This window comes from Peromyscus californicus, unplaced genomic scaffold, assembly GCF_007827085.1.
Source record: "Peromyscus californicus insignis strain IS unplaced genomic scaffold, ASM782708v3 Scaffold_19__1_contigs__length_69161282, whole genome shotgun sequence".
In the NCBI taxonomy this organism is placed as follows: domain Eukaryota; kingdom Metazoa; phylum Chordata; class Mammalia; order Rodentia; family Cricetidae; genus Peromyscus; species Peromyscus californicus.
Genome location: NW_026294491.1, coordinates 19969092 through 19991002, shown reverse-complemented (window position 1 = coordinate 19991002; position 21911 = coordinate 19969092). Strand labels below are relative to the sequence as shown.

Sequence of the window (21911 nt, the reverse complement as noted above, 5' to 3'; positions counted from 1 at the left end):
AAATACTCATTTCTGTCTGCTATGCAAGCATCCAGGAGGGACGGTTACTCTAAGAATTCTAGGGAGTATTCCAGGCTGGGAGTCAGAAGAGCACCCCATCTCGAAGAGAAGGTCCTCAGACATTGGCTTGTCTTATTGGGGTGACTTGTCTGGACATAATGCTGGGCTCCACCCCTGGAAGATTGTGATTCAGCAGGCCTGGGGTGGGGCAGAGATGAGCATCTCTAATGAGCCCTGGGGGATGATGACATAGCTCTGAGAAGCAAAACCTGAGGCTCCTGGTGAAAGGCAGACAAGGGCCAGTCCAAGGCAGTGAAGGGTCGGGGTGTGTATACAGTTACATGGCCCTAAGAAGCTTTAAATCCTTCTCTAATAAAGATAAGAAGCACAGGATAAGGGCCCAGGAGGAAGCAGGGATGAGTTTTTCTGTCAGGAAAATGACGTGGAACAAATGTCTATTAGTCAGCTCGCCCAGGACACAAATAATTTGAGATTTACAATGCAAACTGTGAGCAGTTGCTAATATGCTTTTTACTCTCATAATAACATAAACGACTTTAATTATATATTAGGACAGAACAATTTTAGGCTGCCAAACATCTAGGCTCGAAATCAGGAAGGATTTGGAAGCAGAATCAGGCATTATTTTGGCCAGAATCCTTTGTTTTTCTGTAGTAGTCCAAAGAAGAATATCCCAGGCAGAAGTGAGTGTGAATGTAGAGAGCTGGAGCAGCAGAGGCTGTTGGGAGGAAATTCAAGCATGCCAGGGAAATGTTCCTCATTTAGGGTAAAATGAAGCCATATTTTCTCTCTCTTTAAAGAGATTTATGTTATTTTTTTAAAGATTATTTTAATTTTCATTATGTGTATGTGTGTCTCTGTGTGGGTATGTGCATGTTAGTACAGGTGTCCACAGAGGCCAGAGGAGGTTACCTGATCCTCTGGAGCCGGACTTACAGGAGGCTATGAACTGACCAACATGAGTGCTGGGAACTAAACTCGGGTTATCGGAAAGAGCAGTATTTGTTCTTAACCATGAAATCATCTCTCTAGTCCTCTGCCTCCTCTTAAAAAAAAAAACCAAACTACATTTATTTATTAAGTGTGTATGGTCATGCATGGGCACGTGTGCTGTTCAAGGTCAGTCTGCAGGAGGTGGTTCTTGCCTTCCAACACTTGGGTCCTGGAAACGTAACTAAGTAAATGTAACTAAGACATCATGCTTGGTGGCAAGCTCCTCTACTCACCCAGCTGAGCCTTACTGATAGCCCCCAGACCATTATATGTCTCGGGAAGCAGGCTTTTATGTATTTGAATTTTTCCTTTTGTAAACTGCCAAGCATTGTTTAAAAATAACTATTGTATAATGAAGAAAGTAAATCAGAAAAAATCTAGAGGTTGTCATTTATAGAGAGAGTTTTCCATTGTATTATTTATTTTTATTTTTTCAAAATAAGAGTATTAAGCCAGGTGGTGGTACAGCATGCCTTTAATCCTAGCATTTGGGAAGCAGAGGCAGGTGGATCTCTGTGAGTTCGAGGCCAGTCTGGTCTACAGAACTAGTTTCAGGACAGTCAGAGCTACAGAGAGAAACCCTTAAAAAAAAAAAAATCAAAATAAGAGTATTGTGCTATTTCTGATTTTGAGTAATGGATTAAAACTAAATAAACCATACCCCCTAACTGAACAACAACACACACACACACACACACACACACACACACACACACACACACACCCACCCCACACCATACAGAACTAGACAGTGTTAACCTTTCAGAACACCCTCTGGATTTTCCAGTATGTACAGACACTTAACAGGTTCACCTCTCTTAATCCTTACTCCTGTGCCTCTACAACACGGGATCAAAGCAGACGCTGTCTAACTGTCTGATTTCTCCTCCTCAGAATGTTTCAGTTAGTTTTCAGGGCTAATAAACTGCCACTGTAGGCACTTGGCTTTTGTTATTACCAATGAGAGGAGCAGTCTGGCACATATAGCTCCCAACGCTTATCTGGAAGCTTGTCATCCAAAATGATCAGTTCATTTTAAACTCACAGAAAGTCCAAGAGGCTGGTCCATGACTCCCGGACTCTCCTTCAACCTTCCAGGCTTTTGTAGCTGCCTCAACAAATCACCACTAATAATGCAGTGAAGGCACCGAGTGGGATTTCTGCCAGTGTCTTGTGGGATACTGGCTGTGGGAACTGCAGCTGCCAGGTGACTCCAGCTCCCTCAGAGACTGGGAGTCCACACAGAGAGGACACAGATTAGCACCTGCTGCTTGGCTTTTCCAGGCTCTGACAGGGACACGTGCGTGTGAGCTCCTCTCTGGGTGTGCGGCTCCGGCCCCAGCAGCTGTTTGAGCACAGCTGCATGAGACCCTGAACAGAACTACTTTGCTGAGCCTGGCTAGCCCACACTCTGAGCAAACGAAGAAACTGTGATTGTTTTAGGAAACTGTTTGGGGTTTTTACAATTGACAAGGGGGGCTTTCTTGTTTGTTTGTCCCCCCCTCCCCCAATCCTCTGTCTTCTTCTGACGGGGTTTCTGTATGCAGCTCTGGCTATTCTACTCACTCTACAGAGTGAGACCAGGCTGGCCTTGAACTCAGAGATCCGTCTGCCTCTGCCTCCGCAGTGCTGGGATTACAGTTGTGCACCACTTGCCCAGATAATGAGAACATTTCTGATGGCTTCTTTTTTGTCTTCTTCAGGATGTGGGATGTGTTTTTCCTTCCTGTATGGTAACTTTCTTTCTCTCTCTCTCTGTTTTGACACAGAGTCACATGTAGCCCAGGCTGGCCAAACACTGCTAGGTAGTTGAGGTTGGCCTTGAATTTCTGATCCTTCCTGTTCCCACCTCTTTCCAAATCTGAGTGCTTGGATTACAGGTGTGCACCACCAAGCCCTGTTTATGAACTGCTGGGGATGGAACCCAGGGCTTTCTGCATGTTAGTCAAGTCCTCTACTAACTGAGCCACAGCCCAGCCTCGGGTCTTCATTCTTAAAAGCACTACTTTAACCCATGTTAGCTTGAGTATAACCCCTCAGACACTGGCCACCATTTTAAGTATATTCATTTTTGGGAGAAAGTGCAAGTTTTACTTTTATTATTTTAAATTACATGTACATATATACATACATATCTGTGTATGGGTATATACAGATATGTGCATGTAGTTCAGGTACCCATGGAGTTCAGGCAGCTGTGAAGAAATGCTGGGAACTGAACTCGGGTTCTTCTCAAGAGCAGTGTGCCCTTCAATCAGTGAGTCATCTCTCCTGCCCCAGCCTTTACTTTTTGAAGAGGAGCTATAGCTAAGGTGTGGAAGCTAACATTTGGGAAGCTGAGGCAGGAGAATTGCCAAGGGTTCAAGGCCAGCCTGGGCTACACTACAAAACTCGGTCTTTCAAAAAGAAAGAAAGGAAAAAAGAAGAGGCTGTCATTTTATTTTAAAAATGATGTTGAGCTATTATAACGTGATGAATTTCAGCCTCCCTCTCAAGAGAATGTAGTTTTTGAAAGAACGATTAATGCTTTATAATGAGGAATGTCCTCCAGAGGACCCGAGATCAATTCCCAGCACCCACATGGCAGCTCACAACTGTCTGGATCTCCAGTTCCAGGGGATCCGACACCCTCACACAGACATGCATACGGGCCAATCAGCAATGCACATAAAAATACTAAAATAAAAAAAATTAAAGAGAGAGAATGTCCTCAGCATCTTAGTTTTCAGCCTGGACATGAATGAAGATTGCTGCAGATGTGACACAGGATGAAGACCCTCTGCTTGTTTATGTGCTGGCTTCCAAGACCACACCAGTTCAATCAAGCAAGGCACAAGACACAGCCACCGTGACAGGCTCATCGTTTCTGCAGAAGATGCCTACAAGCTAGCTCTTGAATTAGAGTGTGCAATCTCAACACATTTTCCCGCTGGACTGATCTCATTTTGGTTTTGAGTCAGCGGTTGTCATGTGCTTCAGACTTCTCACCTGTGAGTCAATGTCCTTACTTGCTCACAGAACTTACAGAGTGCTTACCCATGAGACTTCGCAGATGTCAACTGACAGTTCGAACAGAGAGTGCCAGTGATCAGTCAGAACCAAAGCAGGGGTGAGCTCTGAACCATGTCCACAGCTCCTAAAAACTCCCAGACGCCCGAGAGGCCACAGCTCTGCTTTTAGCTGCATGACCTATCTATCTATCTTCCTTCCTTCCTTTTTTTTTTCTCAGGGTTTCTCTGTGTACCCTTGGCTGTCCCGGAACTTGCTCTGTGGACCAGGCTGGACTCAAGCTCACAGAGATTCAACTGCTTCTGTCTCTGCAGTGCTGGGATTAAAAGTGTGCACCACCATGCCCGGCTAGCTTCATGATTTCTGTGAGCAGCAAAAGGCAAGTAGCCGTCTGACTTAGAGAAAATTTGGAAAGGAGGCGCAACAGCTTGGGGATGTAGTTCAGTTGGGAGAGTGTTTGTGCAAATCCCTGGAGCTTATCCCCAGGCCTGCTTGATACCAGGTGTGGTGCCCCCCCCCCCCCCCCCCCCCCCCCCCCCCCCCGGCACAATACTTGGGAGGTTAGATGCAAGAGGACCAGCACGTTCATGGTCATCCTTAGCAAGCCTGGGCTATGACACCCTGTATGGAAAACGGAAAGACAACACACCAAATAGGAAGCTCCAAAATATATGCTTAAAATAAGTAAATTTTACTGGGTGTGGTCACTTACACCTGTAGTCCTAGCACTGGGAAGGCAGAGGCAGGAGAATCAAGAGGTTGAAGACAGCCCCACCTATATAGCAAGTCTGAGGCCAGCATAGGCTACATGAGACTCTGTCTCGACAGTAACGCTATCAATAACCAAGTGAGTTCTGTGTCCAGTACCATGTATTATGTAGTCCCCACCCCGACCTGCAGCCCATTTATGAAAGGCCCCCTGTATAGTACAACAAATGAGCATACCCATTGGCTCAGTGGCTTGTTTGCTCTTCCTCTTTGCTTCTGGCAAAGTCTGGTAGGGTCTCTGTCCCACAGGCTCATCCCCTTGGATAGCTGTCAAATCATGCATGCTGAAACTCCGCAAACGCTCCGTTATGGCTCCTTGGCTCTGTTTAACAGAGACGTGGTAAGACCCGAGGAAAAAAAGATACTTTCAAATATTTAATATTCTTATATTTGTCACGTAACATGTTAGAGCATTTTATTATGAAACAATTTGTCATATAAATAACATCCCTGCACATCTTATGATAAAAAGGCGTTTAGAGAGGCTGATGTCTACCACAAATACCATACACTGTTTATAGCTGCTTTATGACATCTGTATCAACATTAATCCATTTTCCTTTTTTATGCATTTCAAAGTATGTCATTACATCAACACATTTTATTCCAAGCATTTCAGCATTATACTAAACTTTAAGACGTGTTTTTATTTTTTTAGTATAATGAGATTAACTTCAGAGAAAACAGCACCCATAATTCTGAGCTGTGGTTCAGTATTCTGGGTTAGTAATAGTAAAACTAGCTTGTTGGGGCTTAACATTTATGACGCAGAGAAGCTCTTCAAGGAAAGACAGTGTTTTAAAACAAGCCTAAGTCAGGAATGGTTAATAGCTCTAACTAGAACTAGGTAGGAAAGTTAGGAGCCAAAGAATTTTGGATCCGAAACGATCCGGCAAGACATGTTCACCACAGTATTATTTCATTTTGTCTTTATAAAAGGTTGATTCATTTTTATTTTATGTGTATGAGCAGGTGCCCGCACACATGTATGTGTACTACAGGGGTGCAGTGCCCTTGGAGGCCAGAAGAGGCTGTCTGATCCCCTGGGACTGGAGGTAGAGGCAATGAGGCACCCTGTGGGAGGCAGAAGTCAACCAGGTCCTTTGCAAGAGCAATAAACACCCTAACCACTGAGCTGGCTCTCCAGCTCCTATTGTCTTAACAACATGACAGACACAAAGCAAATATTTAAACGCAAATCAATGAAAAGGAAAACACAGCTTTGTTTGTTTGTTTGTTTTTTGAGACAGGGTTTCTCTGGGTAGCCCTGGCTGTCCTTGAACTCACAGAGATCTGCCTGCCTCTGCTTCCCGAGGGATTAAAGCTGTGCGCCATCACCACAGGGCTGAAAATGAAGCTCCTTACTTTCACTAGCCACATCTAAGATGTCCATGGCTGCCCATGTCCGCAGTGGAAACAGTTCGACCAGTGCAGACAGCATTCCCACAACGCACAGCATTCAACAGTTTCCAGCACCACACAGCTTTCACGGGGACATTTATCTGAACTTTAAAGATATACTTCCCTAAACGATGAAGCTTTGTAAAGAGAGAAAAAAAAAATTCTAAATTTACCCACTTTAAATCTGCATAGCATACGGATGATTCATTGTTTTATTTATAGCTAGACTAAAAATACTTGTCTCAAGGCGTTTACACTGATTATTTCTTCTCACACATGTGAATTTATGATTGCCTCTACTTATTACCATGGAAACTCATCCATCACGGTTCATCTCTAAACTTCAAAGTTAAAGGTGTTACAAACATTGGGTCGTTTCTTTTCACTTGTATTTTACCCTGAAGAAACAGCTCTTCAATTCACAAGTCGAGACTCAGTACTCTCGGGTACTGATGTCATACTATGTCAAATCACACGCTGTTTCCACTCCCTAGGTAAGTTTTGTATCTCTATGATATGTTTTGAATTGTGTAAGAACATTTAAAGTTGGGGCTGGAGAGAAAGCCCAGTGGCTATGGGTACTCAGTGCTCTTGTAGAGGACCCAGGTTCAATTCCCAGCACCCACACAGTAGATCCTCCGTAATTCCAATTGCAGGGGAATCTGATACCCTCTCCTGACCTCCTTGGGTACCAAGCGTGCACATGGTATGGGAGAGTAGCACTCTCCCATAAAAGAAGAAATATATCTAAAAAAAAAAAAAAGTTTCAAGTCCATTTCCCTATTAAAATAAGTAGACTTCACACATTTAAAAATTAAGTTTTGAGCTGGTATGGTAGATCTCTGTGAGTTTGAAACCAGCCTGGTTGATAGAGCAAGTTCCAGAGCAGTCAGGGCTATACAGAGAAACCCTGTCTTGAAAAAAATGAAACCAACCAACCAAACAAACAAATAATTATTTTTGGAGCAGGGTATGATGGCACACATCTTTAATCTCAGCACTTGAGAGGCCAGCCTGGTCTATAAAGTGAGTTCCAGGTCTGCCAGGGCTACATAATGAGACTCTCTCTCAAGTAAATAAATACACAAAAATTATTTTGTGGCTGACGAAGTTGCTCAGTAGTCCTCTCCAAGTAAGTCTGGCAACTTGAGTCTGATCCCCACTACCCCTGTAAGAGTGGACGGAGGGAATCCACTCCCCCAAAGTTGTCCTTCACACACACACACACACACACACACACACACACACACACACATACACACACACACGTCTCTCCTCTATCATGCACAACACAATGACAAATTTTAAAAGAATCTTGACAAACTTAGCTCATTGTATTTATTTTCTGTTGACCAGATAGCATTTACTGATAACAGAGAAGGGGACAAGACACTTCAGACTCAAAGGTCAAGGAAGTGCCGTGCTCCTCTCTTGGAAGGAAACCTTGTTTCCTCAGAACTGTAATTTTCTTTACTGTGCCCTTCTCTTTCCGTGAATCCTCTCAATACTCCTGGACTGTTTTACCCATCCCAGACCCAAACACAAACGGCATGTAAGTCCACATATTATGACTCGGGTCTTAAATGTTCCTTCAAAGGCGTATGTCCCCAGCCTGTAGAGCTACTTACTGGCAGGCCTACAAGAGATGGTGTCTAACGAAAGGAGGTCATTTGATGAGCCCTTGAAGGCGATCTTGGGGACCCACCCTTTCTGGTGTCACGAGATGAGTGGAGCACTCTATTACCTGATTTGCCACAGGTCCAAGTGACAGCATCCACCAGTGATGGACTAAAACCTCTGTTAGTCAAAATAAACATTCTGAGTCGAAATAAACATTTCCCGGGGAAGCTGATTAACATACTACACTACCCTCCCTGTGACTGGAGTACATACAATCTCTACCATCTATTTGTTTATTTAACATAACTGGGTGTTTTATCTGAATGTATGTCTGTGCATTGTATCCATGCAATGCCAGTGGAGGTCATAAGAGGGTGTGTTGGATCACCTGGAACTGGAGTTATAAACGGTTGCAAGCACCACGTGGGTGCTGGGAACCAACCTGGGGTCCTCTGAAACAGATCAGCCAGTACTCATAATGGATGAGCCACCTCTCAAGCCCCTTAAATATAGTTTCTAGGGCTGGTTTTAATGAGCTAAACTGCCACTGAGTATTGACTAGCTTAGTAATTGTACCATTGCAAGTGGTTTTTTTTACCCCTGGAGCTGAGGACCGAACTCAAGGCCTTGCACTTGCTAGGCAAGCGCTGTACCACTGAGCTAAATCCCCAACCCCGAAAGTGGTTTTAATTGGTGCAATCAGTGGATAAGACTTAGCTCACAGATGAACTAGAGTGCTATTGTTACTTTTACTGCTGTGTGATGTATGTTTGCTATAGGAGCAAGATTTTAAGAAACCCGAAGACAGGGTGAGACTTGGGCTTCTGTCCTAGCAGACCATCTAGAACAGTTTTATATTGAGCAGGTCTATTGAGCAAACCAAGTATTCTTTTTATGACCATTTCCCCCAACCTGACACAAGTCAGAGTTATCTGAGAGGAGAAACCTCAATTGAGAAAATGCCTTCATCATTTTGCTTGTCTGCAGGTCTGTAGAGTGTTTTCTTGATTAAAGACTGATGTGGGAAGGACTAGCCCGCTGTGGGTGGTGCCACCCCTGGGCAAGTGGTCCTGAGTTGTCTAAGAAGGCAGGCTCAGTAAACCATGGTGAGCAAGCCATAAGCAGCACTCCTCTATGGACTCTGCTTCAGCTCCTGCCTTCAGTTCCTGCCCTGACTTTCCCCAGTGATGGACTGTGAAAAAGCAGAAAATGGGGCTCAGGGGGGAGCTCAGTTGGTAGAGTATTTGCTTAGCACCAGCACGCAGGAAGTTCTGGGCTCCGTTCACAACATGGAATAAACAGGGCCTGGTGGTGCATGCCCATCATCCCAGCAATCAGGATATGGGGGCAGGAGGATGAGAGGTTTAAAGCTGTCCTCGGCTACAGAGTGATGCTGAGGCCAGCTGGTGATACTTGGGACTAGCCTTGGGGGAGAAAGGAGGCATGGGGGGGCGGGGGGGGGGGGGGAGCGAGGAAAAGAAAAAGGAGGTATAAGCTGCTTTTTTTTTGAGGCCTGTTAACACATCAATAGTTCTGACTACCTTGGGAAACTGGATTTCCTACTACATAGTTTTTTTTTTATAGACTAAAACACATCTCAAATGAGAACAGAGAGGTAAGTGTAGCATGGTGAAGTTGAAAAACATTCAGTAAGTTGTAATTATCCAATGTAACTACTTCAAAGGAGAGGTGTAATTACAAAATAATCATATCCAAAGGGCAACCTGTTCACTCTAGTCTCATACCTTCAGCACAAACGCCCATTAGTACAAGATTTACGTTTGCCATGCAATGTGAAGTGGAAATACCTCCCCTGCCCCAGAGTCCTAATCACACCCAGGGAAGGATCGCAAGCCTGTAGTACATGGGAAAATATGCAAAAATGAACAGTATGTTTAGACAGATGAGATGGGTGATTGATTGTCTTTCCTATCAAATGCTTCTTTAATATTATGAATTAGTAAGTTTATTTAATAAAGTTTAAAAAATCTTCTTAAAAATTAGTTTTAAAATTGAACATACCAAGCGATGGGTTTTGCTATGGCATTTTTTTCATACACCTTTGTCCTTATCTGTCCTCCTCACGCTGGTTTAATGAAGACTTGATTATAATAACATGCTGCACGATAACAGTTTCTGCTCCATTTGACACTGTGGTTTTTGTATCTAATGCTTCACTCCCATCATCAAAAGAAAAACAGTCGCTGTGTGTGGTGTGGCCCTTAATCCCAGCACTGTGGAGACAGAGGTAAGCCAGCCAGGGTCACACAGTGTGACCTTGCCTCAAACATGGAATAAAGATAAAAGAAGAAAAATAGTTTCTTCGCTATCTTTAAAAAAAAAATTATTTTTACCTTTTAAAGTTGGGCGTGTGCCTGGAGTCGGGTGTGGGGGTTGGTATGTGCATGTGAGTGTTAGTGCCTAGAAGCCAGAGGCTGTAGCTGGAGTTACAGGAACAGACAGTTGTGAGCTGCCCAGTGTGGTGCTGGTAACTGAACTCTGGTCCTCTGCAAGAGCAGTGTGTACTCTTAACTGCCAAGCCATCTCTCTAGCCTAGTTCCTCTGTTTTGAGGGCAAAGTAGGAAAGCCTACTCAGTTATCACTAAAAGGTATTTCTGCTTTGCTTCAATTAAATGTGTATCCCTCTTCTTCTATTTGGCTTGTACAATACTAATCAAAAGGATACTCCACTCTGGGTGGAGTAAGTATAGAAACAGCATTCCAGGCAATCAGGAAGAAGGGGTCACCATCAACAAGGTATTTGCATACTCTGTTTCTTTTGATCTTACTCATGTCAGAACTATATGTACAGTGGGTATGGTAGCTCACGATTGTAATCCAAGCACTTGGGATGCTGAGGCAGGAAGGTCCTGAGTTCTAGGTCAGCCATATAGTGTTATCCTATCATGCTTTATTATAATCTATGCTTTTTCAATGTAATTCTTATTATCCTTTTCAGTTATTATAGCTATTCAGCTCTACTTCTCATGTGATGTGTGTTACATTTAATGGCTGCTAAGTTTAGTTCTCAATGTTGGGGAAACCTCCCTCTGGGCAGTCAACAATAAAACTGATGGGGGCTGGAGAGATGGCTCAGTGGTTAAGAGCACTGACTACTCTTCCAGAGGACCCGGGTGGCTGAGAACTGTCTGTAACTCCAGTTCCAGGGGATCTGACACCCTCACACAGACACCCTCACACAGGCAAAACACCAAATATATATGCAGGCAAAACACCAAATATATATGCAGGCAAAACACTAATGCACATAAAATAAAAATAAATTATTAAAAAAAAATAAAACTGATGAAGTCCAGGATGGACCTAGGTATATTCACATTAGGTGAATGATGTATCTTAGTATTTTGAAGATTAGATATATACATCTATATATATAATTACTGAAGAATACTCACTATATAGAGGAAAAATTTAAAAAGGAACTAGAAAATCAAAGTGACTTGTAATCATTTCCTAAACTTCTTAAACATGTGTGCATGGTTTCTTCAGTTTTGTTTTTTTTTGGATTCGTTACACCTTTGAAGCAGGGTCTCTCGATCTCAATGCACTGCTCTTCTGCGCTGGATAGAATCTTTGCAGTGTTTCTACCCTGCAGGACAGTAAGCTGCACCCCTGACCTCTACTCAGGTGTCAGAAGTGGCTCCTTGTGATGACCTAAAATGTCCCTTGGGTGGTGTAGGTGGGAGCACAAACCACTTCCAGTTGAGAGCTGCCCTTCTGGAGACACAGCAGGTTTGTAGATATTAGATGTCAACCCCTGACTTTAGAGACAAGAAAAGTATTTAATTCTAACATCAGTGTAGATGGCTTGCCTACAGCCTTGTGGCTGATATGTGGGAGAATCCAAACTTAAAAAGAAAAAAAAAATCCAGACTAATTCAAGTGTTCTTAGAATTCAGTGTCGGTTACACTAATCCGCTCTGTGGACTGTAAGAAAACAGGCGGAATTTCCTTTTCCCCACAGAAAAAGGGATGGGACTCTATAACTGAATAATCTCAAAAGCCTTTCACAGACAGAAAGCCATTAAAACAGAGAGCAAGAGGTCAAGAATTTGAAGCCAATAATGGTGGCTTAAAAAGTCAATTAGACTGCAGTAATTTTACCTGCAGAGCTCTAATTTCTATAAATTTTTTTTTGGGAGGGGGGGTCTATTAAAGAGCTGTAATGAGAAGAGGCTGCTGGAGTGAATCCTGAGGTGGCCACAGGGGCCAGCAGCTCTGCTCTTCACCTGCCCTTCATTGCATGGATGCTGGTCAGTTACATCAATGCCACCTGCATCTCCCACGCGGAAGCAGGGACGCTGAGCATCCTCAGCAGAATCCTTGAAGGTCCTTCATGTATTTGTGCTTTGCTCAGCCAAAATAAACTTGTACGCTGACCTTGTGAACAGATGCCTGGTAATGAGGCCAGAGGACTGAGTAACATTTTCAGAAAATTGCTTTACGGTGTAATAAATGTTCTGATTAGATTCCTGTTTTCATCTCTGACACGCTCAGGTGATTCAACCTGGGGATCCTAGGCAGGAAATCACCCTTATCTAAATATTATACAATCAGAGTAAGAATTTTTAGCCTGAAAGGTATTTCTAACAAACTACATGTATAGGTATATATGTATACACACACACCCACACCCACACCCCCCCCACACTAAACAATGCACACATTTTGGTATCATTTTTCTTTCGGTTTCTCTTTAATCGTGACCTATTTCTTAGTTTGGTTCCAATTTACTTGAGTATGAAATGTCTGCTTTAGTAAGTTCTTTTGTGACAATAGATTTTTTTTTAAATGTCCCCAGAGATGAAACTAATTTCAGCCACTTAAAAAAAGCACAGTATACCTTGAGGCCAACAGAGCTGACATTATGTAGTACTTAACACAGTTACTGACTATTTCTAATAGACACAACAGAACCAAGAACTGAGTGTCTAGCACTCCTGCAGTCATGAGAACATGACATCATCCCATGCACTGAGACTTTTTTTTGGTTAAAGAACCACGATGCCAGCAAGTAGGGCAGTGACCTTCAGTGGTGGGCTTGTTTTGTAGCGACTGTGGTGGCTTTATAGTCTCTGTTTCCTGCAAACCCCCCATCCCCCCGCCAGGGGCGGGGGAGTTGAGAGTTGATTTTGAGTTGTTAAATATAGAAGTGAAATCCATGAATCACAAAGGAGGAAGTAGATACAGGATTATCTTTTGTGGCATTTTTTATAGAAAAGTCTTTCTTTGAGATAACAATATTTAGGAACAGAGTAGCAACCAAAGGATGGGTTAAAATTTTCAGTTAGCAATAGAGACACTGGCTACAGGCAGACAGTAAGCAGCCGGTGAGGCCACAGAGCCCAACCATCTCAGAATGCACCATCAGCACCCATCTTAGACAAGGTGGTAGGTAGAGATGCTAAGTGTGCCATATATGGGATGGTAGGATGGTGAAAACTGATTAAGGCAAAATAAGATAAAATGAGGGGATAAGGATAAAGTTATGTTGTGAGGGTTGCTGACTTCTCATGAAGCAAGAATAGGCTTTGCAAATATAAGTCAAGATGCAGTAAATACCTTACAAGTAGTTACAATCTATAACGTCTCAGGAGTTGGAGAGATGACTCAGTGGTTAAGATCATTTGCTCTGTTCCTACCAAAGACGTGGGTTCAGTTTCCAGCACCCACATAATAGTTCACAACAATGGTAACTCTAGTTACAGGGGCTTCTATACCTGCTTCTGGCCTCTGGGGACCAGGCGTGCACACGATGCCCGTACACACAGGCAAGAAAACACATGAGGAATGTTTCCAAGTGTTAAACTGAGAACTGTTGGGGGTTTCTTTCTGTATTTACTAAAACAACGCCCTCAAATGCGTTTTCAGTGCACATTTAAAGTTGAAACTGAATTTGCAGTTTTCTATACAGGATCACGTGGAATGAGGCTTTTAAAAAAAGGCAAGTTCAGAAATGTCTTTGAAGTGTAAATAAATCTATCCACTTGGCCTGCACAGTCGACCAATGGCGAGCTTAGATGGCAAGCAGGAAGCCACCTGCGGTCACACCACTCTAGATGCAGACACTCTAAACCCTCTGACTTGTGCTGTAAGAGTGAGAGTTTTCTTTTCCACCTCTGCCCCTCTCTCTGCCCCTCTTCCCCACCCCCATGCCTCAGCAGAGCAAGACGACGGGTGTTAAATTCTTCTTCTTACTGCTGGGCTGGGCCAGGTTCCATTAGTGCACTTGGCGTCTAATAGGATTTTTGTTGGCTTTTCTCCCCCCCTCAGAGTTAATAATTGCCTTTTTGATTTTCATTTGCTTAGTTGTCGTCCTACTCTGTGCAAAGTCACCAATACATTTCCCACGGTGTGCAGGGCTGTGTGTGCCCAGGTACACGCTGTCTGCAGCCGGTGAGGTCTTTGATGGGTCACACCATACACATGGCTGGGATTAAGTGTCACCCCTGCACAGCATCAAGCTAATTCTATTCTATTCTCCATATTTCAATTCCGTACTTCATTCAGAAGCATCTCTGTTAGCACCTTCGATCCGCAGAATCCACTTCCGGCTGGATTCTGGACTTGATGTGCATTGTCCTAGGGAATTCTGTCATCTCCCTTTGGTGCTGGACAACCTATTTCCCAGGTCCATGGGTCTCCTTGTCTCCCATCCCTCCTCTTTAGCTTTGGCAGAACATACCTATTCTGAATAAGGTGTGCATTTGATACATTTTATGGGTTTGCATACGGAGAACTTAAAAAGAAAAACAAAATCTATTCTTTTTCAATTATTTTAGGTTTACACCTGATTGACAGGCTTTGCTCAGCATAGAACTTGGCCCAGAGTTACAAGATGGCATCATGGGTGATGTCACACTGCCTTCATGCTTCTCTTTCATTAACTACAAGTTTACTGCTATTCTGATGCTAGATTATTTGAACATGATGTGCTTTTAATCTCTGAAATCTTTAAGAATTCTGTCCTTCTTGTTGGTGTTTGGTGAGGGTGGGGTGGGAATAATGTGATGGCCCTGCTTGGAGATGGCCACTCTTTCCCCTGTGGTGCTCGGTGATGTATGGGCCCTTGGAACTGGAGGCTCATTGCCCACAACACTGCAACATATGGCATGATTTCCCCATCTACGATAACTGCATCAGCCCCCCCCCCCCCTTCACACTATCTAGTTGTGAAGGATGGATCGATCTCTTGGGTGGTCTTCATGGTAGATATGTGATCAGCAATGCATTTCCATTAAGCAAGAAACAAAAAGCAAAATAAACTCCAATAAGCTCAAAATGCTGCTGTTTTAGAGTTTATTCATCTCTTTTAATGAAAGGAAAGCTCTTTACAAGCTCAGTAAGAGGCACACTATATAGTAGTAAACATTGTAGCATACTATTCTACAATAGTCAATAACCATTTTCAATACAGTTGTCTACGTATATCCTATTAATGAATTTCTGCTTAGGCCTCACTGCAACACTGCCAGGAAGAGCATCCGAGTTCTCCGTTTTTGATTCTGTTAAACGTGGATGGGTGAGCCAAGGGTCTCTGCAGAGTTAAAGTGTGCTCACACAAACACTCTTCCACCACTGCAGTTCTGTAAAATCACTGCGTAGCTGAACTGTATCTTTCCATAGCACAGCTCAGTTAAAAAGAGTCTGTCTTGCCGGGCGGTGGTGGCGCACGCCTTTAATCCCAGCACTCGGGTGGTTCGAGGCCAGCCTGGTCTACAGAGTGAGATCCAGGAAAGGCGCAAAGCTACACAGAGAGACCCTGTCTCGAAAAACCAAAAAAAAAAAAAAAAGAGCCTGCCTTGAGCTCGAGACATGGCTCAGAAGTTTGGAGCATTTGCTGCTCTTGCAGAGGACCCACTTTCAGTTCCTAGTGTACACATTAGGAGGGTCACAATGGTCTGTAACTCTAGCTCCAGGGAATCCTAGGCTTCCTGACTGCACGGGCACCTGTGCTCACATGCATTATACCCACACAGGTACACACAGACACATACACACAATTAACACAAAAATAAACCCTAAAACAACAGCAAACAACAAAAGAGCGTGACTTGAAAGTAGAATACTAACTACCCCAATTTTACTCCATATAATAAACCATCCCCATGAAATTAAGGATCCCTGGCTCCCACTCTGAACAAGCGCAGTACTATTATGTATGTTCAGAGACACGTCACCCTTGTTTTATACACAGAGCAGCCAAGGCATACACAAATTAGCAAACTGCTTATGGTGACTTTAAAAGTCACCGTCAGCACTTCCTGGGGGTGAAGTCCGTTGTTTTCTTTTTCTCGTATACCACACGCTAAAATCAGTTGTGCTATGCTACTGAAAATAAGCCACACCAATTACTACATGCACAGGAGCCCAACAGCCACAGCACCGGTCTCCAGAGAAGGCGTTCAATCAGCGACCCGGCTGGAAGGACAAACTTTTTACATGCTTTATTTTGAATAACCAGTTACCTCAAATTGGTTGAAGCAGAGGTGCAGAAGGAAGCCAGAAATCCTAGCAAGGCAGTGGCACAGAGAGAGAGAGAGGAGGAGAGAGAGAGAAACCAAAGACACAGAGAAAAGAATGGTCATCTTTACTTAAGGTGCGTTATCAAAACTATTTCAAGGTTAAAAGGGGGGAAAACTGTACCCCAAAATGACATTTGCAGGTATGTTTTATTTATTAACTACCTTTAATTTCATAATAAAATAAGGGCCTTGGACTCCCAAATAACATAGAAAACGAAGTGTTAAAATATCATTAAAATTACCGACTTGTTTATTCAAGTGCTAGAATAAACATGAAACAGAGTTCTGCTACAGTTTTATAATGATCTAAAATTAAAGTGGCCACATTTCTGAATGGAGCTGATGGGAACACCAAACATGACCAAGGAAACCTTACCTTCACTGCTGCTGTGACCGCGGCTGCAGCCGCCAAATTCAAACCTTGACGCCCGAAGTTAACCATCGTCTCATAGCCTCTTTCCTTAGCTTGGACAATGTAATCGTCAATTTCCTGGGGACAAACAGTTAACAGTCAAGTCAGGTGCGGCAGCATACCCCTCTTATCCCAGTAGGGAGGTAGGGGCAGAAACAGTACAAGTTCAAAGTTATCTTCAGTTACATAGTAAATTCAAAGCCAGTCTGGGCTACTTGACGTCCGGAGTAAAAAAAAAAAAAAAAAAAAATAATTAAGCTGGGTGTGGTAGTGCATGTCTTTAATTCCAACACTCTGGATAGGCAGATCTTTTTAAGTCTGAGGCTAGCCTGGACTACATAGGGAGTTCCAGGTCAGCCAGAAGATACTGTGAGATCCTGTTTTAAAAACAAAACTGGCAAATAGTAACAAGAACATATCAATAGAGGTTAGTTTATTCAGCTTTTTTTTTTTTTTCTTTTTTAGATGGGTTTTTTTTTTTCCTGGCTGGCCTGGAAATGGATATATAAACCAGGCTAGCCTAAAACTTAAAAGAGATCTGCCTGCCTCTGCCTCCTTCCTGGGTGTGCATCCCCATGCCTTGCTAGTTTTATTTAGAATTAATGCTAGGAAGCCTCTTTTTATAAGGCTGACACATACACTACTGAAAGACAGGATGTGGTGAGAACTGATCGACCTTACCCTTTCCTTTGAAGAAAGAAGAGGATGAAGGAACTTTCTATATATTAAACTCGCTCCTCTGGTGTAGGGTGAGAGCAGCCAGATGACAAAGGCAATCTTCAGCTCATAGTACAGGGGAAACCTAACAAGAAACAAAACAACGAAATCATCAGAAGGAAATACGGTAGGAAGCAAAACAGCAAAGAACATGGAAACCACAAAACCACCGTATCTGTTTCCATGTGTGGAAGCTGCTGATGAGGGAACATCGCAGTGGAATGTATTGATGAGTTCATATCCTTAAATCATAGCCGGGTGGACCGAGGACCACAAGGATCCTTGCAGACACCATGCACAGGCCAGCTCCTGAACTAACTGCAGTGGCTTCGGAAGAATGGAATTACCATTTAGTCAGGGCGGCTAGGGACTGTTCCAGAAGTGTGTGACACACCTACAGACATCAGGGGACAACTTCCATCTTTTCCACGTGCACGTCAGTTTTCCCTCCCAATTCCAACTGCAGAGGAAGGGTACGAGGAATTACCGCAGAGGCAGACTGGAAACTAGCATAAGTGCCCATGTCTTTCCTGTGGGTGGAATTACTTCCCCAGCCCTGGACCATGTGACTTGACTGGTCAACCCAAGTGAGTGTGACAGAGAGGACATAAGTCTTAGTTGCTCTCTGATACTCTCATCTAATTCCCCCACCTTTTGCTAAAGCTTCTGTCATGGAAATACTTCCTTCCTCAGCCTTGGTTCTGAATAGAGACATTCACGGAGCTGAGCCCAGCAAGGCTGCAGCCAAAGCCCTGCCCTGAGGCCACGTGAGCACAGACACTGAGGTCTGCTGTTTTAACCCACTGTGCTCTAGAGGGCTGCCTGCTGCCACAGGAAAAGCTAGCTCACACAGTGTGAAAGGACCATGGGGTACCAGATACAACAAGCCCCAAGTCTGAGTTTTTGTGGGAAGGCAGATAGGCGGGGGTGGGGGTGGGGTGCAGTGAGGAGTGACTACTGTGTCGTCGGTAAACCCTCTTTGCCACAGCGCAACTGATCGAGTACATGGATTCTCAGGATAGAAAAACCACAACGTAAGGGAGCCATTTCTCCAGCCTCAAGGAAAATATTTCAAGGGAGACTAGAAAAACGGAGGAGAGTAGGATCTGGTTCAGAGTGTACGTTGAGCATGTAGGAAATCCTGGGTGAGGTGGTGGGGGAGGAAAAAGAGAGAGAGGAAGAGGGTAGGGTGGGGGAAGAGAGGGAGAGAGAGGGGAAGGGGGGAAGAAGAAGGTAAGGTGGGGGAGGAGGGGGTGACAGAGGTGGGCGAGAGACAGATATTGATTTGAACCAACTCATAAATAAGGGGTTAAGAATGTTTAAGTCTGGCCAGGTATGGCGAGCCATGCACTTAATCCCAGCACTCAGGAGTCAGAGCCAGGAAGACCTCTGTAGGTTCAAGGCTACCCTGGTCCACAAGCCAATTCCAGACCAGCTAGAGTTACACAGTAAGACCATGTAAAAAAAGAAAAGAAAGAAAGAAAAGAATATTGAAGTCTGAGTCTGAGGATATATACTTTTCCTACAAATCTGTGTGATGGCATGATATAATGTTGTATGGGAATATGAGACTGGAAATGGTGTAAAGCAGGCCCAAGAAGGAATAGAAAGGGATGGCGGGGTTCAAGTCAATACCACAGTCTGATGTATCTATCTACCTGCCTTATCTGTCTGTCTGCCTGTCTGTCTGTATTTAGTAGCTCAGGTAAAGAAAAGATAACTGGGTTAATTTCAGCTCCAGTCTATGACGCATGGGAAGAAACGGAAACACTAGCAAGGTCTCGGGTTTCCACGTTTAGAAAGGAGACTTCTCTAATAGCACGGTTGGATGGAAAGGTACTCGGAAATACCACGTGAGGAGACTCGAGTCCTTAAGTATGGGTCCTCTGTAAACTGTGAGCTCCATGAGGGAATGAACATGTTGTAATTACGCCTCATGGTGCTTTGCGGGAGCCGCCGGGGAGCTGCTGTCAAGTGGGTGGGTGTCCACGTGGCTGCTGACACGGTGTAGCCTCAGTGTTCGTGCTCAGAGCTGTCGGGCTGGGGAGGGAGGGAGGGAGGGCTCCGACCAGATGCTGCGGATTGGAGAGGAGTCGTTTCGGAAGCCATCGAGAGAACGTCTGAAGTCATGAGTGTGGAAAGCGGATGATGACAGCCAGGTTCTCTATTTTAAGACGCTGGTGGGAGTGGGGGGTGGGCAGGGATGAGCACAGTGAGCTGCCTTCCTGAGGGCGGGCTCCACAGAAAGCGCCGTTGTCACGGGGAAGACAGAGAAAGGAAAAGATGCTGGGTAATTAAGTTGCTTGATCTATTTCTCATGGTGAAAAGCAAGAGCAGGCTAAGAACTTAGGACACCTGAGAGCGCCTGAGTCCCCTAGAGTGGAGGAACTTACCATGCAAGTGTCTGATCGGCCACTGTTTCAATCACAGTATAGAGGGCAAAGACAATCCAGTACATCATCCAGCGGACCTGGAAGTCACAAAGGCACTCATGAAACACCTGTGCTACACAGTTTATTGTGTATCAGCCTGGGTTATAGAGTGAGACCATGTTTTTAAAAAAGAGATTACTTATTCTGAGTAATTTTATATAAATACACATCCATCTCTGGATATATACTACACTGGGGTCCAATGCAGAGGATGATGGTCCAGTTTTCAACAGGTTTTTATGTATGAGGTTTTGGGAGGACAACATCAAGTGTCTTTGAGATCCTAGAGTCAACAACAAATCTCTGAGGTCTGATAGAATGTAACTCAGTAACCAGAATCAAAGAACCATTTAATAAATGCATAAATAAAACAGTACAAGACATGACAACATCTATTGCTCCATTAGTCTTTAGAATTTCACATTTATCAGGGCTGGAAAGATGGCCCAGTGGTTAAGAGCACTGGGTACTCTTCCAGAGGACCTGGGTTCAATTCCTAGCACCCACATGGCAGCTCACAACTGTCTGTAACTCCAGTTCCAGGGGATCTGACACATAGACATTCATGAGGCAAAACAGCAATGTACATAAAATAAAAATAAATATTAAAGAAATAAAGTGGATTTAAAAAAAGGGTACATTTAAAAAATTTGCATTTATCTGAGTGTGACAATGCATGTCTTTAATCTTAGTACCTGAGAGGTAGAGAAAGGTGGATCTCTCTGAGTTCGAGGACAACCTGGTCTAAATATCAAGCTCCAGGTTAGCTGGGGCTACCTTGCTTCAAATACACAAAACTTTACATTCTTTATTTTTCCATGGACAGAAATAGTTCACAGATCAAAGAACTATTATAGCACTGTGATTAGCCTTAATGACAAATCAATAAAACCAGTCACTCTGAGGACCTGGTTAGTGTCTTCTGTCACTCCAATCCCACAGCAGCAGTTTGGGAAATTTTGAGTCCCTGCCTGCTGAAGGAGGGCAGCCTAGCTAGGCCCTCATTCTCTACTGTCTTTCGGCACTAAGTCCTTTCAGAGGCAGATGCTAGATTAGTTACTCTTAAACTCCCTCCCTCCCTCAGACTTATACCTTTTCTTTCATGTCAGCAGATACACTTTCTTTCAAGTAGGTTCAGTTTTTTCTTTTTCTTTTCTTTGTTTGGTTCCCTGCTCAACACTATAAGCAAATACGCGACCCTACACCAACCGCTGGACTTGGGACTGCTAAGCACACAATAGAGCAATAATGCCTTTAAACCCTATAACAACACTGGGTGTTGGGAAATGCAATTGCTTCTGCCACAGGTAAGGGAATAGTGGCAGAGAGGTAAAAGGCCTTTCTCAAGGTCACTTTGCAGGAGTGTGGATGCAGGCTGCCTGATTCTGGGATGGGCTAGTCAGCTGTACCCCACACAGAGGAAAACCTACCACTTCCCTCATTCTCATACACATCAGTGTCCTGATGAGCAGTTAGAATCCTGTGCTATGTAAAAAAATTTTTAAATGGGTCGCACTGTGGCATTTTCATACGTGTCTGAAATAAATCCTGTTGTAATATATCCTTATTAACTACTTAGTTTTGAGATAGATGCTTGTTTGGCTATTTCACAGACAACAGCAAACTGTGACTCAAGGCCAGGGATGTAGTTAGTGGCGGAGTACTTGTCTATGATGTGTACACTACAAGCATCACAGCAGTGCCCCTGGAACTGCAGGTACAGGTAGGTAATTGTGAGCCGCCACACGGGTATCAGAACTGAACCCAGATCCTCTCCAAGAGCAGTAAGTGCTCTTATCCACCGGGTCACCTCTCCACCTCTAGTGTAATTTTTTCTTTTTTTTTTAAAGAGGAAGAAAAGAGGTATTCCTTTGTAGTTAAAACTAAACCGTCACCCAACGGCAAACTATGTCATCAACAGTATATTCTAGACACTTCCCCCTGTGGTACTGAATAGTGTTTTTACTATTATTTCTTTTTTCTTAGGTCTCA

At 43.7% G+C, this 21911-nt stretch overlaps 1 protein-coding gene across 1 annotated transcript in view; it reads right to left on the bottom strand.

Moving 5' to 3' along the window:
• Nucleotides 1-21911, bottom strand: part of Reep3 (receptor accessory protein 3) — an 81981-nt gene that overhangs the window by 7141 nt on the left and 52929 nt on the right. Inside the window, exons 3-6 of the mRNA XM_052744812.1 lie at nt 19881-19957; nt 17452-17572; nt 16735-16848; nt 4969-5113 (exon numbers count right to left, since the gene is read on the bottom strand). Of these exons, the coding sequence (XP_052600772.1) occupies nt 4969-5113; nt 16735-16848; nt 17452-17572; nt 19881-19957 (457 nt within the window). The remainder of the gene's footprint in view (nt 1-4968; nt 5114-16734; nt 16849-17451; nt 17573-19880; nt 19958-21911) is intronic.